Below are 24,356 nucleotides of genomic sequence, written 5' to 3'. Positions count from 1 at the left end.
AATTTCATTTGTTCTCTCTTTAAGTAACAGATACAATTACAAAGGCAATATTTCTGTTGTGTTTCATGACTAAATCCTCTGAATTGAAGTTAGATCTATAATCGGCAAAACAGGAAAATCAAATTATCAAGAAATAAACAAAAATAAAAAGATAAAGAAAATTTGACAAAAAAGATGATCTAATTATTATTAATCAATTTCTAACTGTTCCAGTTCCTAAACAAGTCTGTGTTGGGACTACCTATTTTCTGAAAACCTGTCTAAAAGTCTTTAAAACTAAGAGGGCAAATAAATAAAACAAATTGACGTTAAATAAGTACATCTATTTTAATGAAATTGTTATTCACTTAATGCAATGAGTTAGTTATGATTCAATAGAACTGATTCAGTTTTGGGTAGACAAGGGTGATAACAATCTCTATTAGGCCAGAGACTGGGAACAGTATGTTTCCATGTGGTCTGATTTAGATGTGACACACTCTAAATGTGCGTTTATGAGAGAAAGTAAGTAAATCTAAATGTGTGTTAACGTTCTGATTGAGTCCATTTTGTTCTGCCAACATGACTATAGGGATTTAAACCACGTGCTGTGGTGATACATCTTCTCACTTATGTTTAAACACAGTCACATCCATCATGCAGGCTGGAAAGGATGGAACACATAAATGTTGGTTTTGTCAGCTTTTTAAACTCGTGCTGCGTCGTTTCGTTAAGAGTATATGCTCTTGTCTTTATTCCAAAAACTAAAAATCTGTTTGTTGGATTGAGTGTCCACAGGTGTTTGTTATTATGAATGAATTGATGTCACAATAAAATGACGGTGTAAGGCTCCACCTACTTACTATCGCTCACTAATGAATGAGCTTATTGCTTGATGGAGGTGCAGTGGTGGAGTCATGTCAGAAAGAAGACTATGTCTGATTTCTTATTTATCCTAGCGATGGGTACCGAATTCGGTACTTTTTAAGGTACCGACCGAATTCCACAGTACCGACTGAGCACCGATTCACGTCATTTGAGACGGTGCCTCGTTTCGATACCCGTCGTACATAACGAGAACTTGCCTAGACAGCTCCGCATGCGCAAGGGTCCCGCGAGCCAGTTGTAAACAGAGCAGCATGGTAGAAAGAACGCACGCTAAAGCTTGGGTCCACTTCACTAAATGTGATGGGTAACTGGGTGATGATGAAACCAGTGACAACGATCTAAGTGAGACATCCTCATCTTAATCTGGTCCGGTAGGTAAATAAAATGTTTAAGATAACGTTAGCTTGATATATTAGCTTCCGTTTCGCTAATGGTGCGTTCGCTTTCTCCTCGGAACTCCGATTTTCCAACTAGAAGAACATGAACACGCTCTAAAGTTTGGCTTCACTTTGCTAAATGCGACGGGTGATTGGGTGAAGATGAAACCAGCGACAACGATCTAAGTGTGAGGCATCATCGTTTTAATCTGCTCCAGCAGTTAAATAAACTGTTTAAGATAACGTTAGCTTGATATGTTAGCTTCCATTGCCACCATTGTTATCAGCTAATGGTGCGTTCGCTTTCTCCTCAGAAATTCTAACTTCCCAGTAGGAAAAATCAAATGAAAAAGGACGGTAAAAGGAATGAAGATACACACTAAATTTAGTTCACAGTAAAGATGTTTGCTTCAGTTTAATTATCAGCTTATAAAACTACAAGGACGATGTTAAAATACAAACAGTTGTATGTTATTTATCAAATATGGTTATATATTGAGAAAAATATATATTTTTATTGTAAAAGAGAATTAAAATATTAAACACTCAAAAGTATCTAAAATTGGTACCGTTAAGTACCGGTATCGATTCCTAGGTACCGGGAATTAGTACCGAATCGATTCAGATGTCAAAGGTACCCATCCCTAATCCTCACTCAAGTTCTAGTGCCATAACGCAGTGCAAAGCAACTCTGCCAACACTGTTCACAAATGTTATCTGGACTAATCGCTCTGTCTGTTTTAACACAGGATGACAATGTTGTTACTTTTCTGTAACGTGTAAGAAAAGAACACCCAAGACAAGTATAGGTGAAAATCTACATATTGAGATAAAAACAGGGTCAGATTTCACCATAAAACAAGGCAAATGGTCATTTGAGATATCCCTCTAGATTTAGAGATACATTTCTCTATGGGTTGATTTTCTGTCACGTGATTTTTCTGCTACAACGGCTCAAATATTTATAGTCTCCCATAGTGTAATTTAATTTACGTTGGCTGTCTCACCAGTAAATACCCACAATCTACTTGGTCTCATCTCTGCAGGTGAGCCAGAGTGTTGTGCTTCTGGTTTCCAACAGAGATGTCGCAGAGGAGTGGGCAGGAGGACCCGGAGCGGTACCTCTTTGTGGACCGCGCTGTGGTATACAACCCAGCTGCGCAGGCGGACTGGACCGCCAAGAGGCTTGTTTGGATCCCGTCAGAGCGCCATGGCTTTGAGGCTGCGAGTATTCGTGAGGAGCGTGGAGATGAAGTGGTGGTGGTGGAGCTGGCTGAGAACGGGAAGAAGGCGGTGGTCAACAAGGATGATATCCAGAAGATGAATCCACCCAAGTTCACTAAAGTAGAAGACATGGCTGAACTAACCTGCTTGAATGAGGCGTCTGTGCTTCACAACCTGAAAGACCGGTACTATTCTGGCCTCATCTATGTAAGTATAAACTGTTGAATGAGTTAAGGCTTTTATTGTGACAGGAACAGAAAATCCAGAGATTTTGTGTTTGATGTTTCTATTGACCTACAGCCCCCAAAACAAGATACTACAAGTAACAAATGTTTGGATAAATGGAGCAGCTATGTGTGATCACTGGACACCTTCCTTCAGTAAATTCAATGTAGGGAAGTCGGGGAGTTTTACTGCAAAGCAAGATTCCCATCAAAGCAGTTTGGTTGAGCTCTAGGCCTAGTCCACACATTGCCGGGTTTTTTAAAAACGAATATCCGCCCCTCCAAAAACTTGCATCCACACCACCGCGCTTAAAAAAAAAACTCTGTCCACACGTACCCGGATAAATACGTTGTTAAGGACATGCCAGACCTGTAGGCGGCAGTACTTCCCCCGTTCTTAACCTCGTCCTTCGTCTGTGGTCTTCCGCAAAGAGCAGTAATCCCGCTTGCAAAAACAAACAAGCAAAAAGCGCTTGGACAATTGATAAAGCGAGCGCAGCTCTGAGGGCATCCATGCTGTCGGCTAGTGTAAACACAGGTCGCACACGTGATGTCAGCATTTTTTTGTCACGGAAAGTGACGTTGCGGACCTTAAAACTCCGGTTTTGTCTGTCCACACGCAGACACCCAAAATGGAGAAAACGCAGATCTTCACTTTGGCCGGAGTTTTTAAAAAGATCCGTTTTCGTGTGAAAAAACTCCGTTTTCGTGTGGATGACAGGCCAAAACGTAGAAAAATATCTACGTTTTGGCAGATCCCCGGCTACGTGTGGACAGGGCCCTAATCTGGTGGCCCGAGATCCCGATGCACATTCCTGATAAAAACCCACGGTTGAATTGGTTGCGACTCCCTTGTTGGACATCTGGGCTCCTGTAGCAGCTCTCTAACAGCAGCTGTGGTATTCCATTGGGCCATTCCCATCTGTACCGGGTCGGCCCGGGCCGGGTAGCGTAGGTTGTTTACATATCTGGGTGGCCTGGTATTTTTCCGGGCCAACCAAGGCTCATTCTCAGCCCTCTTCTCGAGGGGGTCTGCTTCAGGCCGACCAGGGCCAACACACCCACTGCTGACAGCAAATTCACACCTTCCATTAGAGCAAGCCTCTGATTGGTGGGTAGAATCAGCCCACATGGGCTTAAGGCAAGGATGTGTGGAATCAACCGGGCCAGGCTGGGGCTGACTGGGGCTACCCGGCCCGGGCCGACCCGGTACAGATGGGAATGGCCCACATGTTTTCTGCATGTGACCGCTCCATCAAAGTTAAAGGTTGGCTTTAATTATTGGTGTAATTTTATTTTTGAACAACCTTTTTTCATTATGTAAAACAACAATAATACATTTCTGTGACCAGTGAACATTCAACTGATTAATTAGAGAAAATAATTAACATTGAGTTTTAGAGGTAGACCAGCCGATATTTGTATTTATTTTAAATATCTGTATCGGCTGATATACTTACTTAGTTAAGCTGATTTTTCATTTAATTTAAATGTCTATTTACATTCCTGAATGACCTCTGCATGAATAAATGCTCTAAAACAAACATTTTCAACTAAAATGTTTTTTTATAGACCAGTTTAGAATATTTAATACTTGGTCAGTGAATTGATTTGCTTGATTAACTTAAGTCAGACGTCTGCTTTAATACTCAAAATGAAGATTTAACAGTTGGTTGAAGTCAGTCTTCAAAAATCAGTTCAGCTTCAGTCAATTAGGGCATCATTTGATGTTTTGATTGACATTCTAGCATTAAAATAGGGTGGAAACCATTTAGATATCAGCCATGAAAATCGTTAAAAAGTCCAGCTGCACAAATCGGCCGTTGTCTGTTAGTGACCTCACATATCGGCATTAGAAAATCGGTCGACTTGATTGAGTTTTTTTGTTTATTATTGGTGCACTGATCAGTTTTAGTTTCTAATTGTTGCAAATCTCCAACCTGCTAATTCCAATTAGGGACTGTAATTAAAAGCATAGTTTTTTATATGTATAATAAGATGCAGACGTACCTCTGAAAAACATTTGCTTTCATCAGGCTTATCTCCTAACGCAATACAGATATCACACACATACCTCTTCTTTACTCACTCAGTGACTTTACAGCAGGTGTCCTGCTAAGCTCTAGTGTGGTAACAGACTAGGAAACAATCAGCTTTTGGAGTTTTGGATTGACTGGTCTCTATTCAAGCTGGTCAAGCTAAAGACCAGTGATTGGCTGATTGCTCAGTGCATCTCTACTAAACAAGGTTTTCATGTCTGTCTTTTCTGTGGCGTCTTTGATAAACAAATCAAACAGCAGTATTGTTTTTGTTCATATTGGCTGGGAGGGATTAAAATGTCACCCTAGATGTGATTCTTGGCTTTGGTCTCTGTAGGTTTTGTAGGTAATCAGAATCGTCCAATAATCAGCAGGATGGGCGTGAATCATCAGTCGTAAAATCTGAAATTCAAAAATCTCTTTCTTTAAATACGCTCGACCAAGCAGTCATCTTGTTGACAAGAACAGGTCTTTCACGTGGAAGTTTTTACGTCCAGAATCGTAGTTTTCTGTGTAGTCTTTGAGGGAAATTGGAACCAGCTGACATCAGAAGGGCAGCGCTGCTCACAAATCAAAAATCAGTATCAACTTTCCAAACCAGAATGGGTATATCTCTAGTAGAAGTCATTATCTAATTTAATCAGTGCTCATTTTCATCCAGCTTTGTATTGCTAAGACTCTTACTATTGACTGGTTATCTCCCGTAAATCCCCAACTTACCCCATTTCCATCCACCATCAGACGTCCGTGTTTACACACACACACACACAGAACTACACTACTTAGTGAAGCCAGGATGCCCTCTGCTCTTAATTCATCACAAACATTTTTGTTTATTTTTCTGCGTTAACGTTCTTTATTCCCACTGCTGTTTGCTGCTAGAGTTGTTTGAATTTGGGTTAGGGCCTTCCCTAAAGTCCTTAAGCAGTCAAAAGCCAACACTGGTGACAGGTTTGCCATTTTAATCAAATGCTGTTGGGTGAGATTAAGATCGGCTCAAGATTTAGAGCAAATACAAATCTACAGGAATCTTAAGTATGTCAGAGCATGAAAAAATAATCACAAATCAGTAGGAATGTAAGAAAATATCGAAATAGCAATATATCGTGACATTTTTTCCTGCGATATTATATCGATGTTCAAAAGCTGTGTATCGATTTTTTTTTTGGAAGAATTTACGTGCAAACATTTGTGTATTTTCTTTTCTTTTGGTGCAAATCAAATGCCGTCCGCTAGTCAGCAGTAGGGTGCAATGGAGTTTGTTTCCACCACTGAAATGTAAATCCCTCTATTATGGTTCAGATACCTCATGTTAATCATGTTAAGTATCAGTTTGGACCATTTATTGAATTTTCCTATAAAAATTTTAGTCTAAAAAAATCGCTATAATTGTCCGACTGAATGTATCGCAATATATCGTGATAGATCGTATCGTCTCCCCTGTATCGTGATAAGTATCGTATCGCCAGACTTTCACCAATACACATCCGTACAAATCAGTTATTTACATTCTTTTATGGTTACTTATGTTATTTAGGGAATGCACAATATGAAGTCCAGCTAATCCAGTAACATCCAAACAGAAAGCGAGGGGAGTCCCTGTTTGTTAACGGAACAATTTCAGATTTTTGTTTATTTCTGGAGAGGAATGAAGTGTTAGGTCAGAGATGTTTACTGTTCATTAATAAGTCTGCTGGCTGGATTTATGACTTTGTCCAAACCTTTATACGTACACTCAAGACTTTGTGTGTGCTGCCGTAGCTGCTGGTTGGTGTGTTGTTTCGCCTGCTTGTGCAGACGGTCATCCCCCACTACCTTCAGAGGCAAGTTAATCCCCTAAAATACCCCCAGAGGTCCGAGAGCGAGGACAGCTAGCTGAGTCATTCCTCTCCCCTCCGCCGGGCTTCCTGCTGGGTCTGCATCATTGATCTGTCTGCTTGGCACTGTGCCCTCTATAAGATGGTCTGGGCAAGGATTATTAATGCAATAACCTGATATAGGTTCCTGTAAGTGATGTAGAGGCGCTCCTTGGTGAGGTGTATGTGTTTGCATGGTAAGGATGGTGTCAGTCAAGCAGCGTGATCTCACCTGGCACCAGGTGCTGCATTCAGATTGACGTGTGCCTGGATGACCAGATTACTGAGCAGAGGGAAGCATCTGTGATGATGGAAGAGGGGTGGGGGGTTTAGTGGCCATCTGGAGAAAAATCCCACCACCCTTTATAAATACGAGCTGCAGCAGGACGTGACCACAGTCAGTCATCCATTTCTCTTTTATTGGTTTAAACATTCCTGGATTTTGACAGCTGTAGACTCTTTGTGAAGCAGTGTGTTCATTCTGTTTCACAGCGAATATTCCAGCAGGTTGTTATAAATTACATCAGATGGTAAAGGTCCCCAATCATTTTAACAACAGTGCTCATTTCTGTGTTAGAGTTGCAGCCTTAAGCCTGTGGTGTGGTGTTGAAGTCTATAAATCTGTCAGATGGTTCCGGTTCAGTAACTGGGTTAGCAGACCCTGGACCCCCTAATGCTTACTGGCTGCTATGGACTGTAGAACCAAAGTAGGATTGTGCATCGTTTGATTTTGAACAATTCCGATTCCTCGTTTCGATTCCGGTTCCTATCGATTCCCGATTCCGATTCTTTCAAGACATGACATGTGTTACATGAGCCAGCTAACCACAGGTCCTACTTGACGAAATAATCTTAACTTCAACATGAATTTTAATTCTATGAACAATAACATCACCTTCTTTTAGACAAAAACATGTTTTGGAGAAAAAAAAGAAAAAGACTTGCAGCACAACCAGTGTGTTTGTTTCTGACCACAACCAAAGTCTGGAAGAAGCCTCTGGGATGAGAGGCTAAATGTTTCCAACATATCCAGAAACGTCCAGCTGTTTTCAGCTGAAACTCTCAGGATGATCATGTCCAGGATGACTGAGAACTACACCTCCATGCTGCAGCAGCATTCAGTCAGAACAGAAACTTAAATGTAGCTGCTTTCAGTAATAATCGTTTAAACATTAAAACTCTCAACAGAAATAGTTCAGCAAGGAAATTAAAATGTTCACAACTTTGTGTGTGATTCATTATTATTATTATTATACCGTATTTTCACGACCATAAGGCGCACCTAAAAGTCTTACATTTTCTCCAAATGTACGTCGCGCCCTATTGTGTTGTTGTGAGACGCGAACCTAGTAGAAGATGAGGGGCGTGGCGTGAACGTGCGGACGTGAGTGAAGACAGACCTGTGGACATGCCACATCATCATTAACATCCTCGCTGTTTGCCTCAGACTCCAGCTGCGAGTCTCCGCCCACTTCCTCTGCTTCCAGTTCAAAAAACAGCTGTACTATCTGAACTGCCTGGTGGACATTTATCCTTCTCATCATCCTTTATTTAAGCCTAATAAAAGCCTACTAAACTGCAGAGACATTATATCTGTCCGGATCGCTCCAAAATATGAAGTTTACCGTCAATATCTGTCTAATTGTTTGTTGTTACTCCGTTCACGCCACTCCTTTCCCCGCGAAGCGGCTCCTTTTTGCGCACATCTCGTTACTCGTGCAGCCTTCCTCTCTCTCTCAGCTACATAATGATACTTTTTCTCAATTGAATATGTGAGACTTCCACCAACAGCAAAAGGATCTCATGTTTTTGTGGGGTTTTTTATGTTCACAAGCACATTCCCTCTCACGCATTACTAAACTGCTGTTTTGACAAGTTAACAGATTGTCTAAAAATAGGTTGTTTTTTTTAGTTTAGTATAATGGGCTCGACGCACGGGAGGCGACATCGCCTCTCCTCCATTCATTTTCAATGAGACATGCGCGCTGCCGCGGATCGCCTCCCATGTGTCGAGCCCACAACTCCGCTTTTACGTTGCCTATTAACAAAATTTAAAAACTGGGGTGTAGTTTATAATCTCCTTTTTAAAGCTGAATTGAAACCGAAACTCAATCCAATCCCGATTGGACCATTATTTTTATATCTGCCACAGATCTCTCTGAAGAATTCACAGCATTGACAACTTTAGCAACGCTGCGCCACTGCGTGGATTTTCTCTTATTTGTTTTGCAAAAGCACTTCCTTTCATTTCTCCACCTCACCTACAAGTACCTCAATTTCTGCTTCTGTGAAATTGCGCTTCCTTGATCTGCCTTGATCTACGGTCACCATGTCATTGACTGAGCGCTGCAACAGCCGGCTTATGTATATGCATGAGACCCACAAGGCACTTTGCATTGACTATTTATGGCAGTAAGTGGGTGTGGTGAGGGCGGGATGTGACTAAAATGCAGCTGAGAAACATTCTCATTAGTCTCCGATTCATGAAGTGAAGATTGCGTGCAGCTGTGCGTACTCCATGTTTGATAGATTACAAACCTACTTGGCTTAAGTACATATTTTTTGCTGAGCTTAAGTACGGTTTTAGTAAGGATTCTACACAATGTTTGATAAATGAGACCCCAGGTGTCTAAACCTGACATGTGCTAACAAAACCACATGGTTGGTTATATCAACTCACTTACTTTGCATTTGTCATTTTTCTGTTTGTATGCAATTTTAAAAAGGTCTGTTCTGCTGCTCTGTTGGCTCAAAAAGGTGTTTCAATTGTAGGATCTCAGTTTGTGGAATGAGGGACAAGGGAGGCCATCATATTCCACTCAGATGTATTTAGTTACTCATACTTTGAATTTTTACATCGAGAAGTGAGAATAATCTGAATTTTCACACCATATTTTTAGGTCAGTATATTCCATTAATAGTTTTGTTTGTTTTTACAGCCATTATCAGTGTTGCATATGGATACTTTATAATTACTTATTTAAATGGCACAAGAGAGAATCCTGAAACCTGATGCAGCAGTAATGACCACACACAGGCTGTAATTGTTGTTCACACACCAGTACACATGGAATGTCACCTCTTTGGTGGGGAATGAGCCTGAGTTGGTGTGTGAGGTTGAGAGGTTCCGACTAGATATAGTCGGACTCACCTCAACGCATGGCTCTGCAGGGAGGTCCCTGTGGGGGGTACTCCGGGAGTATGGAGTACCAGGCCCTCTGATATGGGCTGTTTGGTCCCTGTATGACCGGTGTCAGAGCTTGGTCCGCATTGCCGGCAGTAAGTTGGGCTCGTTCCCAGTGAGAGTGGGGGCTGCTGCCAATCATTGCCTCAGTGCCACTATCTTGGTCCTCCAGGCAACGCCTTTTTCCCAGGTATTTTTCTAACAGGAAGTCTGGTTGAAATAAGTCTCGACCCATGCCTTGACTCTCACTTTATTGACTGGTTTATGTTTTCTGTCCTCACACCTGCAAATTGCTGTGTAAAATAGATTACACCCATCCCAGAATTATCCTAAACAACACAGTAAGAGGTTTACATTTTGTGCTCTGTAATGTCTGTAAGAGTAGTAACCAATTTATTTTATTCTATTTTAGAGTAAAACTCACACTCCAGCCTGTTTGCTCCAGATGTCCTGCGTCTTAAGCATCCACTAAAATAATATCATGGTCTTTTGTGCACAGCCACTCAGTGGGTCTGCATGCACATCAGAAAACCAAAATATTGGCCTAAAAAGACGTGTAGATTTTTTTAATTTCACGTAAACGTGCTACTCTGGCTGAAGGCGGACTGATTCTAGTCAAGCTGAAGCATCCAGATAATGCGGTAGCAATCTGATTACATCTTGCATGTAAACGGGTTTGCCAATCTAAATGTTTGTAATTAGCATGACTGCAAACTAGAAATCGGCACGTCGCATATGTGACGTCACCACATAATCTCATCTCACCTAGCATAGCTGCTACTTACCAAATGACCAGATTTGTGGTGGTTCTTTCCTCCTGTGGGAAGTTTGCTGAACTAACAGCCCTTTTCCCTCAGTTGTCTCCGTGTCTGGTTCGATGACGTCACTTTCGTGAAGCGCATTTGTAATCCTGGACTTACTTTCATACAAAACCTAAAATATTGTTCCCCCCGTTCGAAAATAAGCGCATTCTTGGTATCAGAATGTGTCATTAAAATTCACGGACATCAAATGTGAAATTCATGGCACTAAACAAGCAGAATTAGAAAATAGCGTTTTTAGCCCCTTTGACTTGCATTCATTTTTTCTTTCTTCCGGAGACCATGGGTGTGACTTAGACTCCCTATAAGCTAACCAGAATAATGCCAACAAAAGTGGTATGTAGTCACCTACTGTACCGGAGTGGAACAAACTTTATTTGAGAGGCTGGTTTTCTAATGCACATGTAAACTAGGATAAAAACTCCCAGCTTATTACAAAAAGATCTACCTGGATCGACTTGGACTGTGGTCAGTGTGCATGTAACTGCAGTGACTTTCTATTTATTTCCAGTGTGATCATTTTACATGAATAATCAAACTGTGTCCACAAGACATTTATGTGATCCAGTAACACTCAATCATGTTTTTTTATAGACATACTCCGGCCTCTTCTGTGTGGTCATCAATCCCTACAAAAATCTGCCCATCTACTCTGAGAACATTGTTGAGATGTACCGGGGCAAAAAGAGGCATGAAATGCCTCCTCACATTTATGCCATCTCAGAGTCTGCTTACAGATGCATGCTGCAAGGTAAGTCTGATTTTTACTGTTTCTCCCTCAGTTACTGTGGAATCTCTGCCTGAGAAGTCGAAGCATTTGTTTTTAGCTCTACTCTTTACATTAACTTCCAAGCATCTCTGTGTGCTGAACTTGGTTGGTGTGTCACACCACTCTGTGGCATTATTTCACTTTCAATTCACTCATAAAAAGAGGGTCTTTGAGTGGGGACAATCCAAGCTGAGCGATGTCTTCCAAAGATCTTTGCCTGGTGTTTGGCAGGCTTCCAGGCTGTATGAGTGGTGACTGACTAGGATCAGACCAGCAGGAACTGAGAGGGTGACCCTGTTGTGACTGACAAAAGACCTTTTGTGTGAATGCGAGGGCTGACCAGTGGGGGTGGCGACAAACTGGACAGTTGCATTGGTCCTCTTAGTCTTTGTTTTTCTGAAGTTGGTGTAAACAAGAAAGTTAAAGAACTCTTAGTTTTGTAGCTTGATAATTCGTTTGTTTTTTGCTAACAAAAGTAAAGAAATAATACAGTTACAGGTGTCCAGATCCAAGTTTCCTTGTTCTAAACTTCTGACATGCTCATTTTAGTTACAGCTAAGAGATGTTTCCAGCTAGAGACCTGCACAGGACTGTTTCTTATTCTGCTTCCACAGATTTTCCGGACCGTTACCACCCACTCCTTCAGTCCGTTTCTGTCACTCCCTGCAATATTTGTGTCCCACTAACCTTCACCCACAGACCCATTTATTAACAAAAACACCCAACTTCCTTAACAAACAAATATGCTTAGGTGCTTGAGCTGTGTTTTATTTCACAAGAAATGAAACAGCAACATCAGGACTCATGGTTTATTTATCCACTTTCACCATCAACAGTCTTAAAACTCTTCTGGCATCCACAAGATTTGTGTTTGGTCCCGTAGATCTTGCAAGAACCCAGTCCCAATTGGTCATTCCCACCCACTGGAGCTGTACAACTGCTCACACCTGCAAGACCTGCGTTGGGTCCCAGTGCAAGGCTTTAGTATCTTAGGGATGGGTACCGAATTCGGTACTTTTTAAGGTACCGACCAAATTCCACAGTACCGACCGAGCAACGATTCACTTCATTTGAAACGGTGCCTCGTTTCGGTACCCGTCCATCATAACGAGAACTTGCCTAGACAGCTGCGCATGTGCAAGAGCGTTATGTCATCGGTCCCTGCGAGCCAGTTGTAAACAGAGCAGCATGTAGAAAGAACGAAAGCTAAAGCTTGGGTCCAGTTCACTAAATGTGATGGATAACTGGGTGATGATGATGAAACCAGCGACAAAGATCTAAGTGAGACATCCTCATCTTAATCTGCTCCAGTAGGTAAATAAAATGTAAGATAACGTTTGCTTGATATGTTAGCTTCCGTTTCACTAATGGTGCGTTCGCTTTCTCCTCGGAACTCCGAATTTCCGACTAGAAGAACATGAACGCGCTCTAAAGTTTGGCTTCACTTTACTAAATGCAACGGGTGATTGGGTGAAGATGAAACCAGCGACAACGATCTAAGTGTGAGGCATCATCGTTTTAATCTGCTCCAGCAGTTAAATAAACTGTTTAAGATAACGTTAGCTTGATATGTTAGCTTCCATTGCCACCGTTGTTATCAGCTAATGGTGCGTTCGCTTTCTCCTCGGAAATTCTAACTTCCCAGTAGGAAAAATCAAATGAAAAAGGACGGCAAAAGGAATGAAGATACACAGTAAATTTAGTTCACAGTAAAGATGTTTGCTTCAGTTTTATTATCAGCTTATAAAACTACAAGGACGATGTTAAAATACAAACAGTTGAATGTTATTTATCGTGATATTTATCAAATATGGTTATATATTGAGAAAAATATATATCTAATTATAAAAGAGAATTAAAATATTAAACACTCAAAAGTATCTAAAATTGGTACCGTTAAGTACCGTTATCGATTCGTAGGTACCGGGAATTAGTACCGGATCGATTCAAATGTCAAAGGTACCCATCCCTAATAGTGTTGCCACCAAACTCATTTTTAATATGAAAACATTATTTTTAATATAGTAATACTAAATTCACTGTTATCATTTCTTGTCTATATGTATGGTATCAGACACAGAGCTGTATAATTATGATCATTTGCAGCAACATGGTGCCTTTATTTGTTGAGTTTTGGAGTTTAGCAGATTGTTAAATCATTTCTACAGCAGGAGGGTGTTTCAACATTGCAGGAATCTGATAATTACTATAACATTAGTGTGAAGTCAGCCAGGGCTCTTGTGGGAGGTTAGAGGATGTGTTGCCTAACAAAGATGGTGTTTGTAAGGAAACCTCTAGAACTTACTGAACATTTGTAATTGATTACAGGTCTAGATTATTCACATAATTCCCCTGGCAATGGCGAGTCTCTGACATGCAAACAGCTGATGTTATTTTTTTGTAAAATTGTTAGCGAACAGCTTCACTGGTGTGAATTAATAGGTTACTGACCATGTTTGAATTTCTAGCATGAACATGAATGACCAACTCTGCATGTGTCCTAAGTGGGGTTATGAAACAGTATCCTCTTGTTCTCCCAGATTTATCAGTGAAGTTTTCCTAAAGCAGAGCCTTAATTGTCTCTCAAACAAATAATTACCTTTAAGTTCAAGATATTCTAGTTCATGGTTTAAGATGGGTGTTTTAATGATACCTAGGGCTGCAGCTATCGAATATTTTTGTAATCGAGTACTCTATCGAATATTTTTTTCGATTAATCGAGTACTCTAATAAATTACCCTTTTGTGCTTGTAAACCATTATATCATATATTGATGAGCCAAGATGGCGTCGAGTATGGCTGCCTCGTCGCGAGCTCCACCAAGTTCCAACATTACACACTCCATACTGTACATTAATGCCACTGTTTTGCACATACCAACCACTGTACATTTTATATCTCTTATCTTATTGTTTACTTTATTCATTTGTATACTTAGATTAGCCATTTTTATATTTTACTTGTTTTTACATTACTGTATTTTTGCACAACTCTGTTGCTGTGAAGCTCACACACAAGAATTTCACTCGCATGTACTGTACTAGTGTACCTGCACATGTGACGTGACAATAAAAGTCATTTGATATCAAATAGCATGTTATAATTATGAAAGACCTCTTAAAATGAGCAAGCAATTGCCAGTTATTCTTCAAGTTTTATTCAAAATTAGTTTGCATAACTTCAGCACTTCAACTTTACTTCACAGTAAACAAATGCCTGTTCAAAAAATAAGTAAACAACCTGAGCCGATTTTCCCCTCGTGTGAGAATCTGCTAGCCTGCAAGCCAGACAAAAACTAGGAGGATAACGCTGCGAGTGGCTGCGGCCCAAACAGAACCAGAACCGCTCACGGCGCAAACAGCTCGCCGGCTGTTTCCCTATTAACACACGTCCGTTTTAATTTCTACACTTTTTTTTCTCACACTAACAAGGATTGCCAAAAGCATGTTTGCTGTGGTTTTCTCAAATTATACTGATCACAAAACATTTATTTACTTTCTTTCGTTTTCCTCCGCCACTCATAAATACCCGTGTCCTCCTGCAGAAAAAAAGAGGGACAACAGACATCAATAACACAATAAAAAGTCCAACGTGTTGTGTAAAAACTGCTATTTTTAGCACATTTTAAGTCCGACGTGTTGCTACCAGATGTACGGTGTGAGCTGAAACTGAGTGCTACAAACGAAAAAGTCGCAGTGTCCGCAGAATATATAGAAAAACAGGCTAAAAAGCATTATCTTGTAGAGGCTCTGAGTCCGCTTGCAGAAGTGACATTTACAGGTGCTGCAGCAGCACGGAGGATGTGGTGTTGTGGTAGGCTAAATCCATTTTACAGTATTTACACTGGACTACGTTTTCCGTCTTACGACGTGAAAGATGGTCCCACAACTTTGACTTTTTCTGTCTTTTTCGCACTCCACCGGGGTCCACGTTGTTAAGAGAAAGTTAAGTTATATAATGTGGAATGGACTGCGCTGCATCACTGACTACAAGAAGGTCAGCACAGTCAGTGTTCAGCCCACTGCATCTCTCGCAGACGAGCTGAACAACTTCTATGCTCGTTTTGATGCAGACAACAGAGAGGAGATCCTCTACCCTCAAGAGGACAGTGAGGCTGCAACTCTAACTCTGGAAACAGAAGCTGTGAGATGGGCCTTTAAAAAGGTCAATCCTCACAAAGCTCCAGGACCAGACGGCATCCCAGGCCGGCTACTCAGAGTGTGTGCAGACGAGCTGGCAGAGGTGTTTACCAACATCTTCAACCTCTCCCTGAGGCAGTCAGTGGTCCCGACGTCCCTCAAAGCATCCACCATCATTCCCGTTCCCAAAAAATCAGTGGTCTCCTGTCTGAATGACTACCGTCCTGTTGCACTGACATCCGTCATCATGAAGTGCCTGGAGCGGCTGGTCAAATGTCACATCTGCTCCTCCCTCCCTGACACACTGGATCCTCTTCAGTTTGCCTATCGGACAAACAGAGCCACAGAGGATGCCATCGCCCTGGCAACACACACCGCCCTCACTCACCTGGAGAAAGGGAATACATATGCAAGAATGCTCTTCATCGACTACAGCTCGGCATTTAACACCATCATCCCCTCAAGACTTGCCACGAAGCTCGTCGACCTTGGGCTGGGAACACCGATCTGCAGTTGGATTCTAAACTTCCTCACAGACAGGCCCCAGGTGGTGAGAGTTGGTAAGCACACTTCCTCATCACTCATCCTAAACACAGGTACGCCCCAGGGTTGTGTGCTTAGCCCCCTCCTATATTCCCTGTTCACACACGACTGTGTTGCTAAACATGAGACCAACATCACCATCAAGTTTGCGGATGACACAACCATCATAGGCCTCATCACAGGGGATGATGAGACGGCCTATAGAGAGGAGGTGATGGCACTGTACGAGTGGTGCCTGGAAAATAACCTGACTCTCAACATCAGCAAAACCAGAGAAATGATAGTGGACTACCGGAAACGACCAGTCAGGGAACACCAACCCATCCGCATCAACGGGGTCGAGGTCGAAAGGGTCAGCAGCTTCAAGTTCCTTGGAGTCAACATCACTGAGGACTTCTCCTGGACCCTTCACACAGACACTACTATCAGGAAAGCTCGCCAGCGGCTTTACTTCCTGAGGAGGCTGAGGAAGTTTGGCGTGAGCGCCTGCTTCATCTCAAACTTCTACAGGTGTGCAATTGAGAGCTTGCTGACGAGCTGCATCACAGTGTGGTACGGAAGCTGCTCTGCCAGCAGCCGTAAATCACTACAGAGGGTGGTGAAAGCAGCAGAGCACATCACTGGCATGAGGCTTCCTGCCATTCAGGACATTTATCTCCAACGATGCCTCCGGAAAGCACACAGCATCATCAAGGACCACAGCCACCCGGCACATCAGCTGTTCTCCTTGTTACCATCTGGCAGACGTTACAGGAGTCTGTCTGCTCAGACTACAAGACTTAAAAACAGTTTCTATCATCAAGCCATACGACACCTCAACCACAACACCTAAACACACACAACACAGGACTCAGAAGCTACCCTGCAGCTTCACAAGTACTATATTTAATCCGTACTGGTCACTTCACTTTATTGTTATTGTAATTTATATCCAAAGTGCAACACTGTAATCTATATCCTGCATAATTTATATCCTGCAATACTGTAATTTATATCTAAAGTGCAATACTGTAATTTTCTGCAGCTCATTCCTGTGCAATATCCCATCTGCCCTCCCGTCATATTTCTTTTCAGGATTTTCTTTATTGACACATATATATTTAGTCATCTTTTCCCTTTTACCATGTCTCTCTAATATTTTGCTCCTTACTATATTTTTTTGCTTTATTTTATTATATTTTATTATATTTTCTCCTGTATCATGTTGCTGAGAGACCGCTGCTCGTCATACACGTTTCATTGCAATGTTGACCCTGTGCTAACTTGCATATGACAAATAAACTAAAACTGAAACTGAACTGAACTGAACTACTCGCGTGTGCATTCAGTCCAGTGGGCATGTGCGTCACTTATTTCGGTCCGGGTGAAACATGACCCCGGGCGATTGCAAAGCCACGAATTAATTAAATATGAATTAAACGAATCTTCGAGGCAGAGAATTTGACTCGAGGATTTTTTGTACTCGAATTATTCGAGGTACTCGAGGAATCGTTTCAGCTCTAATGATACCACACACACACAGATAAAAAGGGATGTGAGCCAAAGCCTAACAATCTGTTCAAGTTTAAAATGCTTGTTATACCTCCATTTTAAATTTTTTGTTTGTCTTATCGACACCTTTAGTCAGAAACCCCTTTAAGTCTTTCTGCATGGCCCGTCAGATAAACTGTCTTTGTTTTTACACAAAAAATAAACATATTAACATATAAAACTAACATATTAAACTAATGTTCACAGTGACTTCATTATAAATGAGTTAAAAATTACAGACGTCCTGAGGCGGTTCAAAAACAGAAATCTGGAGTGAAACATGGACCTCCAGCTTATTGGAGGCTGACAGTCTCATTATGCCATCAACTTCAAATTGAGTCTAATACATTTGTCTTTGTGTGAAAGGCTGTTTATCTTTGATCCATGGAAAGCTTTTTAACTAATCAGTTTGGTTACATGTACTAGAAAACTACACAGCCCATCACACAGTTTTAGTTCATGTAGACAAACCACACAGTTATCTATTGTTATGTAAAATGGTAAATAGCCTGTATTTGTATAGCACCTTCTTAGGGTTCTACAACCCCCCAAGGCACTTCACAACACAATCAGTCATTCATACATTCACACGCTGGTGATGATGATCTATGATATAGCCACAGCTTCCTTGGGGCACATTGACACAGGCGAGGCCTGTTGAACACAGGCACTACCGGTCTCTCCGACCACTACCAGCAGGCAAGGTGGATTAAGTGTCTTGCTCAAGGACACAACAGCAGAATTATCTGGTCAGAGCTGGGATTGAACCTGCAACCTTCCAATTACTGGTTCTACCTCCCGAGCCACTGCTGTCCCAAAATTTGTGCGGAAATTCAATTAAAGGCATTTTCTTATGTATCATGTGATGTGATTTAGAAATCACATTTGGGCTTTAAATAGAAGCCTGAGGACCCCTGATGCAAATTATTTCAGTCCTGCTGTTACATCCTTTGTTCAGGCCAGTCTTTCCTTAGTGATTTTTGGTTTTGAACTACACATTGTCTTATAGCCAGCCAAAATGTAAAGATGTTTATTTTAAGTACAAATTTGTACTAATAAACATTATTTTTGTATTTAGTACTGAGCAGAAAGCAAGACTTTAATCTTTGATCTCAATGAATGAACTTAGTTAGGGTAGACTGAATAATCTAGAATAGTTTATGATGTGTTTCTTAAGGCAACAACAAGAAGAAAACTCCACCCGCCTAAGTGAAAAAGATCGGTACAACGCTCGCATCACTGCAGATGCAGCACCAATCCACTTGTCGATCTCACGCTCCAGTTTTCCCTCTCTCGTGAACAACACCCCGAGATACTTAAACTCCACTTGATGCAGGACCTCATCCCTGACCTGGAGAAGGCATTCTACCCTTTTCCAACTCAAGACCATGGTCTCACATTTAGAGGAGCCGATTTTCATCCCAGCCACTTCACACTTGGCTGCGAACGCTCCAGCGAAAGCTGGAGATCACTGTTTGATGAAGCCAACAGGACCCCATCATCTGCAAAAAGCAGAGACCCATGCTTTAGGCCACCAAAATGGATCCCCTCAACCATAGGCGTCATTTTAACCGGGGACGCCGGGGACATGTCCCCGGCAAAATTTGTGACTGGCAGCTGTGTCCCCCCCACTTTCAAAAACGCCTGCTGATGAGGATTTTTGTTTTACCAGCTCAGATCTTATACCAGGGGTCGGCAACCTGTTCCCATCAAAGAGCCATTATTGTCCATTTCCCACGGTAATTTTGGACGGACCTTAATAAGCAGTGACTTAAGTGAAGCAGGCAGGTCGCGCTAGAAAATTTAGTTTAAAAAGACGTCATAAATGTGTTCCCCCGTCCTTTTTATTTATAAAATATGAAGTAAAAACTCACAGTTTAATTTTCATTCATTTGTCATTAATGTGTAGTCTACACCCGTGCGTTAAATGGACCATCCAGCCCACCTCTCCAAATGCGTAAAATGTGCATCAGCCGCTAGTTAGGCGCGCCGCGCGCACCATCAGCTGATCAGCCCAGACAAGAGCAGAGCAAATAGAGAAAGAATAGAGGATAATTGTGTCTGGATGTGGATGGAGATTACATTTTACAGCAGCCTGATCATCATTTAAATACGTAAACCATCACCTGTCTTCTAGTCCATGCTATCAGCATTATTTTAATTGGTGTGTGTGTGTGTGTGTTTTCCACTTCAAACACTGGTCTAACCAACCAGACCAGCGTGTCCAGTAACACATTAATGTTACAATTAAACAGTTTCACTTCATGTAGGCTAGGAACATTTCACCTGCCGTGGCCCGACCGCTTCTGCTCCACATAAACTTTGTGCGTGATCAAATGTCTCTACGCGTCATGCGTCTCCATATTAGAGACTGGAACAAGCGCTGTTCAGCCAAAGTTTCATAATTTCATAAAAAGAACATTTTTCCAAGTGACACATCCCTCAGAGAGACCGGGTTTCCAGACTGTTTCAGTGGGAGGAAATCTTATCGCATGCACCGTGGTTCTGCACTGCGCTGCGAACCCCAGATCTTCAGCTCACTGTCCACCGTGGGCGCTCCGAGCCGCGCTGAACACAGTGTCCAGTATAAAGCTCTGATGTTCTGATGGGAATATTTTACCTCCGCGATGTGCGTTAGCGATTAAAATGTCAGCTCATCCATGCGCATCAGTGTGCGTCGGGGTAATTCTTTCAAACCAAGGAACATCCTTGAGTTCATCTGTCAAAATAAACAGTCAAATGGAAATATATGTAACCTGCCGTTTAACTGTTTTGCCTTCCTGTGAAGATTGTTGCAAAGAGAAATAATTAAACTTGATTAACCCCAGAGCCACCCAGAGAACCAGTGCGCATGCGGGAAGATTCCTCCCACTGAAGCGAGTGTTTTCCAAACCCTGTCTCTCAGAGAGACTTGTCACTTAGAAAATGTTCCCTGATTATGAAACTTTGGCTGAATAGCGCTTGTTCCTGTCTCCAATGTGGCGACACATCCAGGAGCCGTCTGAGGAGAATCCCAGAATCTCACATTGTCTTCAGCTCAAAGTGCCTATATGATTACGCACAAGCGTGACGCGTCAACCCAGTCTCACAGTAAGACTGGGTTGGACCTGTTCATGTTCACGCAGACAATCTTTACATTTAAAATTGGCATACAGGTGTAAAATTAATGCAGTAAAATATAAAGCATTTTATTTAAATATCCATTCATTATTTTACAAGCACAGAGAGCCGCATCAGATGGATGGAAGAGCCGCATGCGGCTCCAGAGCCGCGGATTGCCGACCCCTGTATTGTCCCCAGCAATTTTTAGACCCCACTCAAGTGTATGGTTATTGTCCCCAGCAATTCTGAAAACAAACTGACACCCTTGCCCTCAACACCTTGGCTGCACCCGTCCATAAAGGTTATGAACAGAAACGTTGATAAAGGGCAGCCTTGACAGAGTCCAACTCTCACCGGAAACAAGCCTGACTTACTGCCAGTAATGCGGACCCATCTCTGACACCGATCATACAGGGACCTAACAGCCCGTATCAAAATGCCTTGAACCCCATACTCCCGGAGTATCTCCCCACTGGGCCCCGTGAGGGATGCGGCCAAGCGCCTTCTCCAAATCCACAAAACATGTGTAGACTGGTTGGGCAAACTCCCACACATCCTCCAGGATCCCCCTAATGGTATAGAGCTGGTCCAGTGTCCCACGTCCAGGACAAAAACCACATTCTTTCTCCTGAGTCTGAGATTTGACAATCTGGCGGACCATCCTCTCTAGAACCCCTGAATATACCTTACCAGGGAGGCTTAGGTTTAATATGTCAAATTGAAATGCATGACAACTCTTTTTGGAGCTTGTGAGCGAGACTAGCTGCATGACGTGGCTAAGATGGGCTTCTGGGCTTGTTATTTTGATTCGTCATCATCCTCCTCCAGCTCTTTGGCTGTAACACTAGCAGCATCTGATTTTTTTTTTTTGTTCCTGAGTGGCTATTAAGGGCAGACACAGAAAAAATCAATTTGTTGGCGTGAGTACCTCAGATGAAGTCGAAATGTTGCCTCAGTCTTTTCCACAGTTTGTTTCAGTAGACTTTTCTCCTTAAAGAGATTTCATTTAGTGAACCAAGTATCTGTCATTTTGGTCTTTGGCTCAGTCTTTCGTCCCAGATCTCACACACAAGGAACTGAAAAGTGATGGCTCCCTACTTCTTTATGCCACTAAAAACAAAACTCAGATACTTTTTTGGACATTCTGTTAACTCCCTTTGGAATCCTGTCGTAACAACTCTCCAGTAAATGATCTCATGCCCCTTTCTGTCTCGGGATAGCTTTTCATGCCAGAAAGGACGCTGCACACCCAGAGTCAGCAGTATTTCAGTTTTTCTGCTGGTGTTTCCATGGTTCAGCTTCATGACAACACTTGGATCATTCCAAGTGTTCATAAGAGTAGATTCCATTATTGTTTTACAGGAAAATCACATATTTGGTTGATGTCCTTGCATGAGCTTTACACAGCCGTTATCTGCCTATCTATTTAACCCTCTCAGGCTCAAAATAAGTTCTTATAAAAGGACAAACAACTAAGTCCTACGGGGGTACTTCTGAGTAAAAAAAATGCTCATGAAATACGTATGTGGAGTAACCAGGTAGGTAGGTAGGTATTAACGCTGCAAATTTGCAACGCCTGCCTCCAGAGGGTTAATAAACTTTGGTAACGAATACGATTTTACCTTTAGCTTTTATCCTTGCGTGATTAGAGTAATAGTCTTTACTGTTTTGATGGTACGATGTCATTACTGTCATGTTTGTAAACAGGGTCCGAAATTAACACTCGCCACTCGCCAAATGCGAGTAAATTGCTCCATTTGGCGAGTAAATTTTTGAGCTCTACCTGCCACCTGGCGAGTAAATATTTGCACCAAATTAGTTATGTTTATCAGTCATCTTCCAATTGATGTTTTAATTATTTTGTCACTCTGTTTGGAATCAACATAATATAGAATAACATGCTTTAGGTAGATCTAAATCATTTAGAATTTTGGCCGGTAAAAATTATGCTTGGCCGGTAGATTTTCATCACCTACCGGCCAACTTGGCCGGTGAGTAAAAAATTTAATTTCGGACCCTGTTTGTAAATATTGCTATGTGTTGTGATTTTTTTGGGACAAAAAAACATGAATTGAAATAATAACTTATGCCATAACAATCATTATTGGATCATTCCCTGAAGTTGTTCAGGCCAAAGTCTGACTTAAACTCATTTCTGTTTTAGCTCTTATCAAAAATTTAAATCACTGCAGCAAAAAGTAAACGAGCTATTCATGTAGGCTGGATTTAAAAGCACAAATCGTACAAATAAATAAAGGATAAACACATCTCATTAGATAAAGTCAAGTGGTGGTGTGATAAAAAAATGATTTCCTTGCTTAATCTTATTAATTAATTATGGTGCCAGAACACTGTGGCAGTCTTCTGACTTTATCACCGTTCCTTTGGAGTCAGAAGAACGTCTACCATCTCACCGGCTTTTCGTCTGCAGAGTGCTTCACTCGTCTCGGTGCTCTTGTGAAAACTAAGACATCTGTTCAGGATTATTTTTCCAGGATTTATTGCTGAATAGAGAGTTCACACTTAACTTCTCACCACGGCTTTCCACAGGAGCCGTCAGCAGCACGTTACTGCAGCAGCACGTCATAGCTGCTGATAGGACCCGCTGTGGTCAACAGAACCTTTTCCACTGGAGCTGTCAGCAGCGCGAGTCGGCCGCGTCTCAGGAGCAGCATGTCGCGGCCCTTACGCGCCGGTTCTATTTTCTACGCGCGACGCCTCTGAAACGGGTCAAGTTCGACATTTTTGGGGAAGGAAAGACAGGAAATCGGACGCGGAAATGGAGAGAAGCTCCTGAGATTTTCAGAATAAAGAACGTACTGCCTTCCAGTTGCTTTACTTTTAAAAAAAGTTACTAACTGTGCGGCCCCGTGAGAAGTTATCACCTAGCTAGCGGTCTCCTTTGTTTTTCAGGTCCGTATTGGCGATTATAAAACGGACAGAACATAAAACACAAACCTTTTGGAGCCATGTTGTAATTTTCTCCTGCTTGTTGTTGTGTTTACTGACGAAGTCACTCGTGTGACTTCGTGCTCGGTCGGTGACAGCTGCTCCCCTGCTGCTTCGCCTCTCGTGGGAAGGGCCAAGCAGCAGTTTACGCGAGCAAGACGTGCTGCTGCAGTAACGTGCTGCTGACGGCTCCTGTGGAAAGCCGGGGTCAGCCTGCAGTGGCAGACTCTGGCTCAGGAACTCAGCTTCACAATTAGCTGACTGTCATGAGTTAGGAGCTCTGACCTCCTCCTTCAAGGGGAAATACTACAGACACTACACCAGTTTATAAATATGTTAATACAGAACATTTTAAACATTATGAATATATTAGTCATCGAAAACTCCTCCTTTATTTAAATGTCAAGTTTCTTTACCCACTTTGGTAAAAGTTATAGTAATGAGCAAATCTTCTCTGTCCTCAAACGTCATCGTCATGTGACGCTGGAAATAGCACTGCCAGCCATGTGAAACTACCCACAGAACCATGAAGTCATGTTTTAGAACCATCAGCGGCTCGTCGGGTTTTATATCCACAAGCAGCCGGTAATCAGCCCTGTGCAGTCTCACAAGGTGAATAGACGTGAACAGGGGCTGAACCATATCTGTCCTTCTGCAGCTGGTCTGATAAAGAAGACCGCAGCTTTCTGGGTAGAGTGGCTGTTGCCTTTGTTTCTGATGCGGATGGAGATG

At 42.0% G+C, this 24,356-nt stretch overlaps 1 protein-coding gene across 3 annotated transcripts in view; it reads left to right on the top strand.

Annotated features, from left to right (window-relative positions):
• Positions 1–24,356, top strand: part of myh10 (myosin, heavy chain 10, non-muscle) — a 69,766-nt gene that overhangs the window by 1,512 nt on the left and 43,898 nt on the right. For all 3 annotated transcript variants that reach the window (XM_070553721.1, XM_054751712.2, XM_070553720.1), the window contains exons 2-3: positions 2,291–2,675; positions 11,187–11,343. In XM_070553721.1, coding sequence (XP_070409822.1) covers positions 2,328–2,675; positions 11,187–11,343 — 505 coding nt within the window. In that variant the 5' untranslated portion in view covers positions 2,291–2,327. The remainder of the gene's footprint in view (positions 1–2,290; positions 2,676–11,186; positions 11,344–24,356) is intronic.

Source organism: Nothobranchius furzeri, chromosome 7, assembly GCF_043380555.1.
Source record: "Nothobranchius furzeri strain GRZ-AD chromosome 7, NfurGRZ-RIMD1, whole genome shotgun sequence".
Taxonomy (NCBI): Eukaryota; Metazoa; Chordata; class Actinopteri; order Cyprinodontiformes; family Nothobranchiidae; genus Nothobranchius; species Nothobranchius furzeri.
This window is presented reverse-complemented; position numbering and strand designations above follow the sequence as displayed.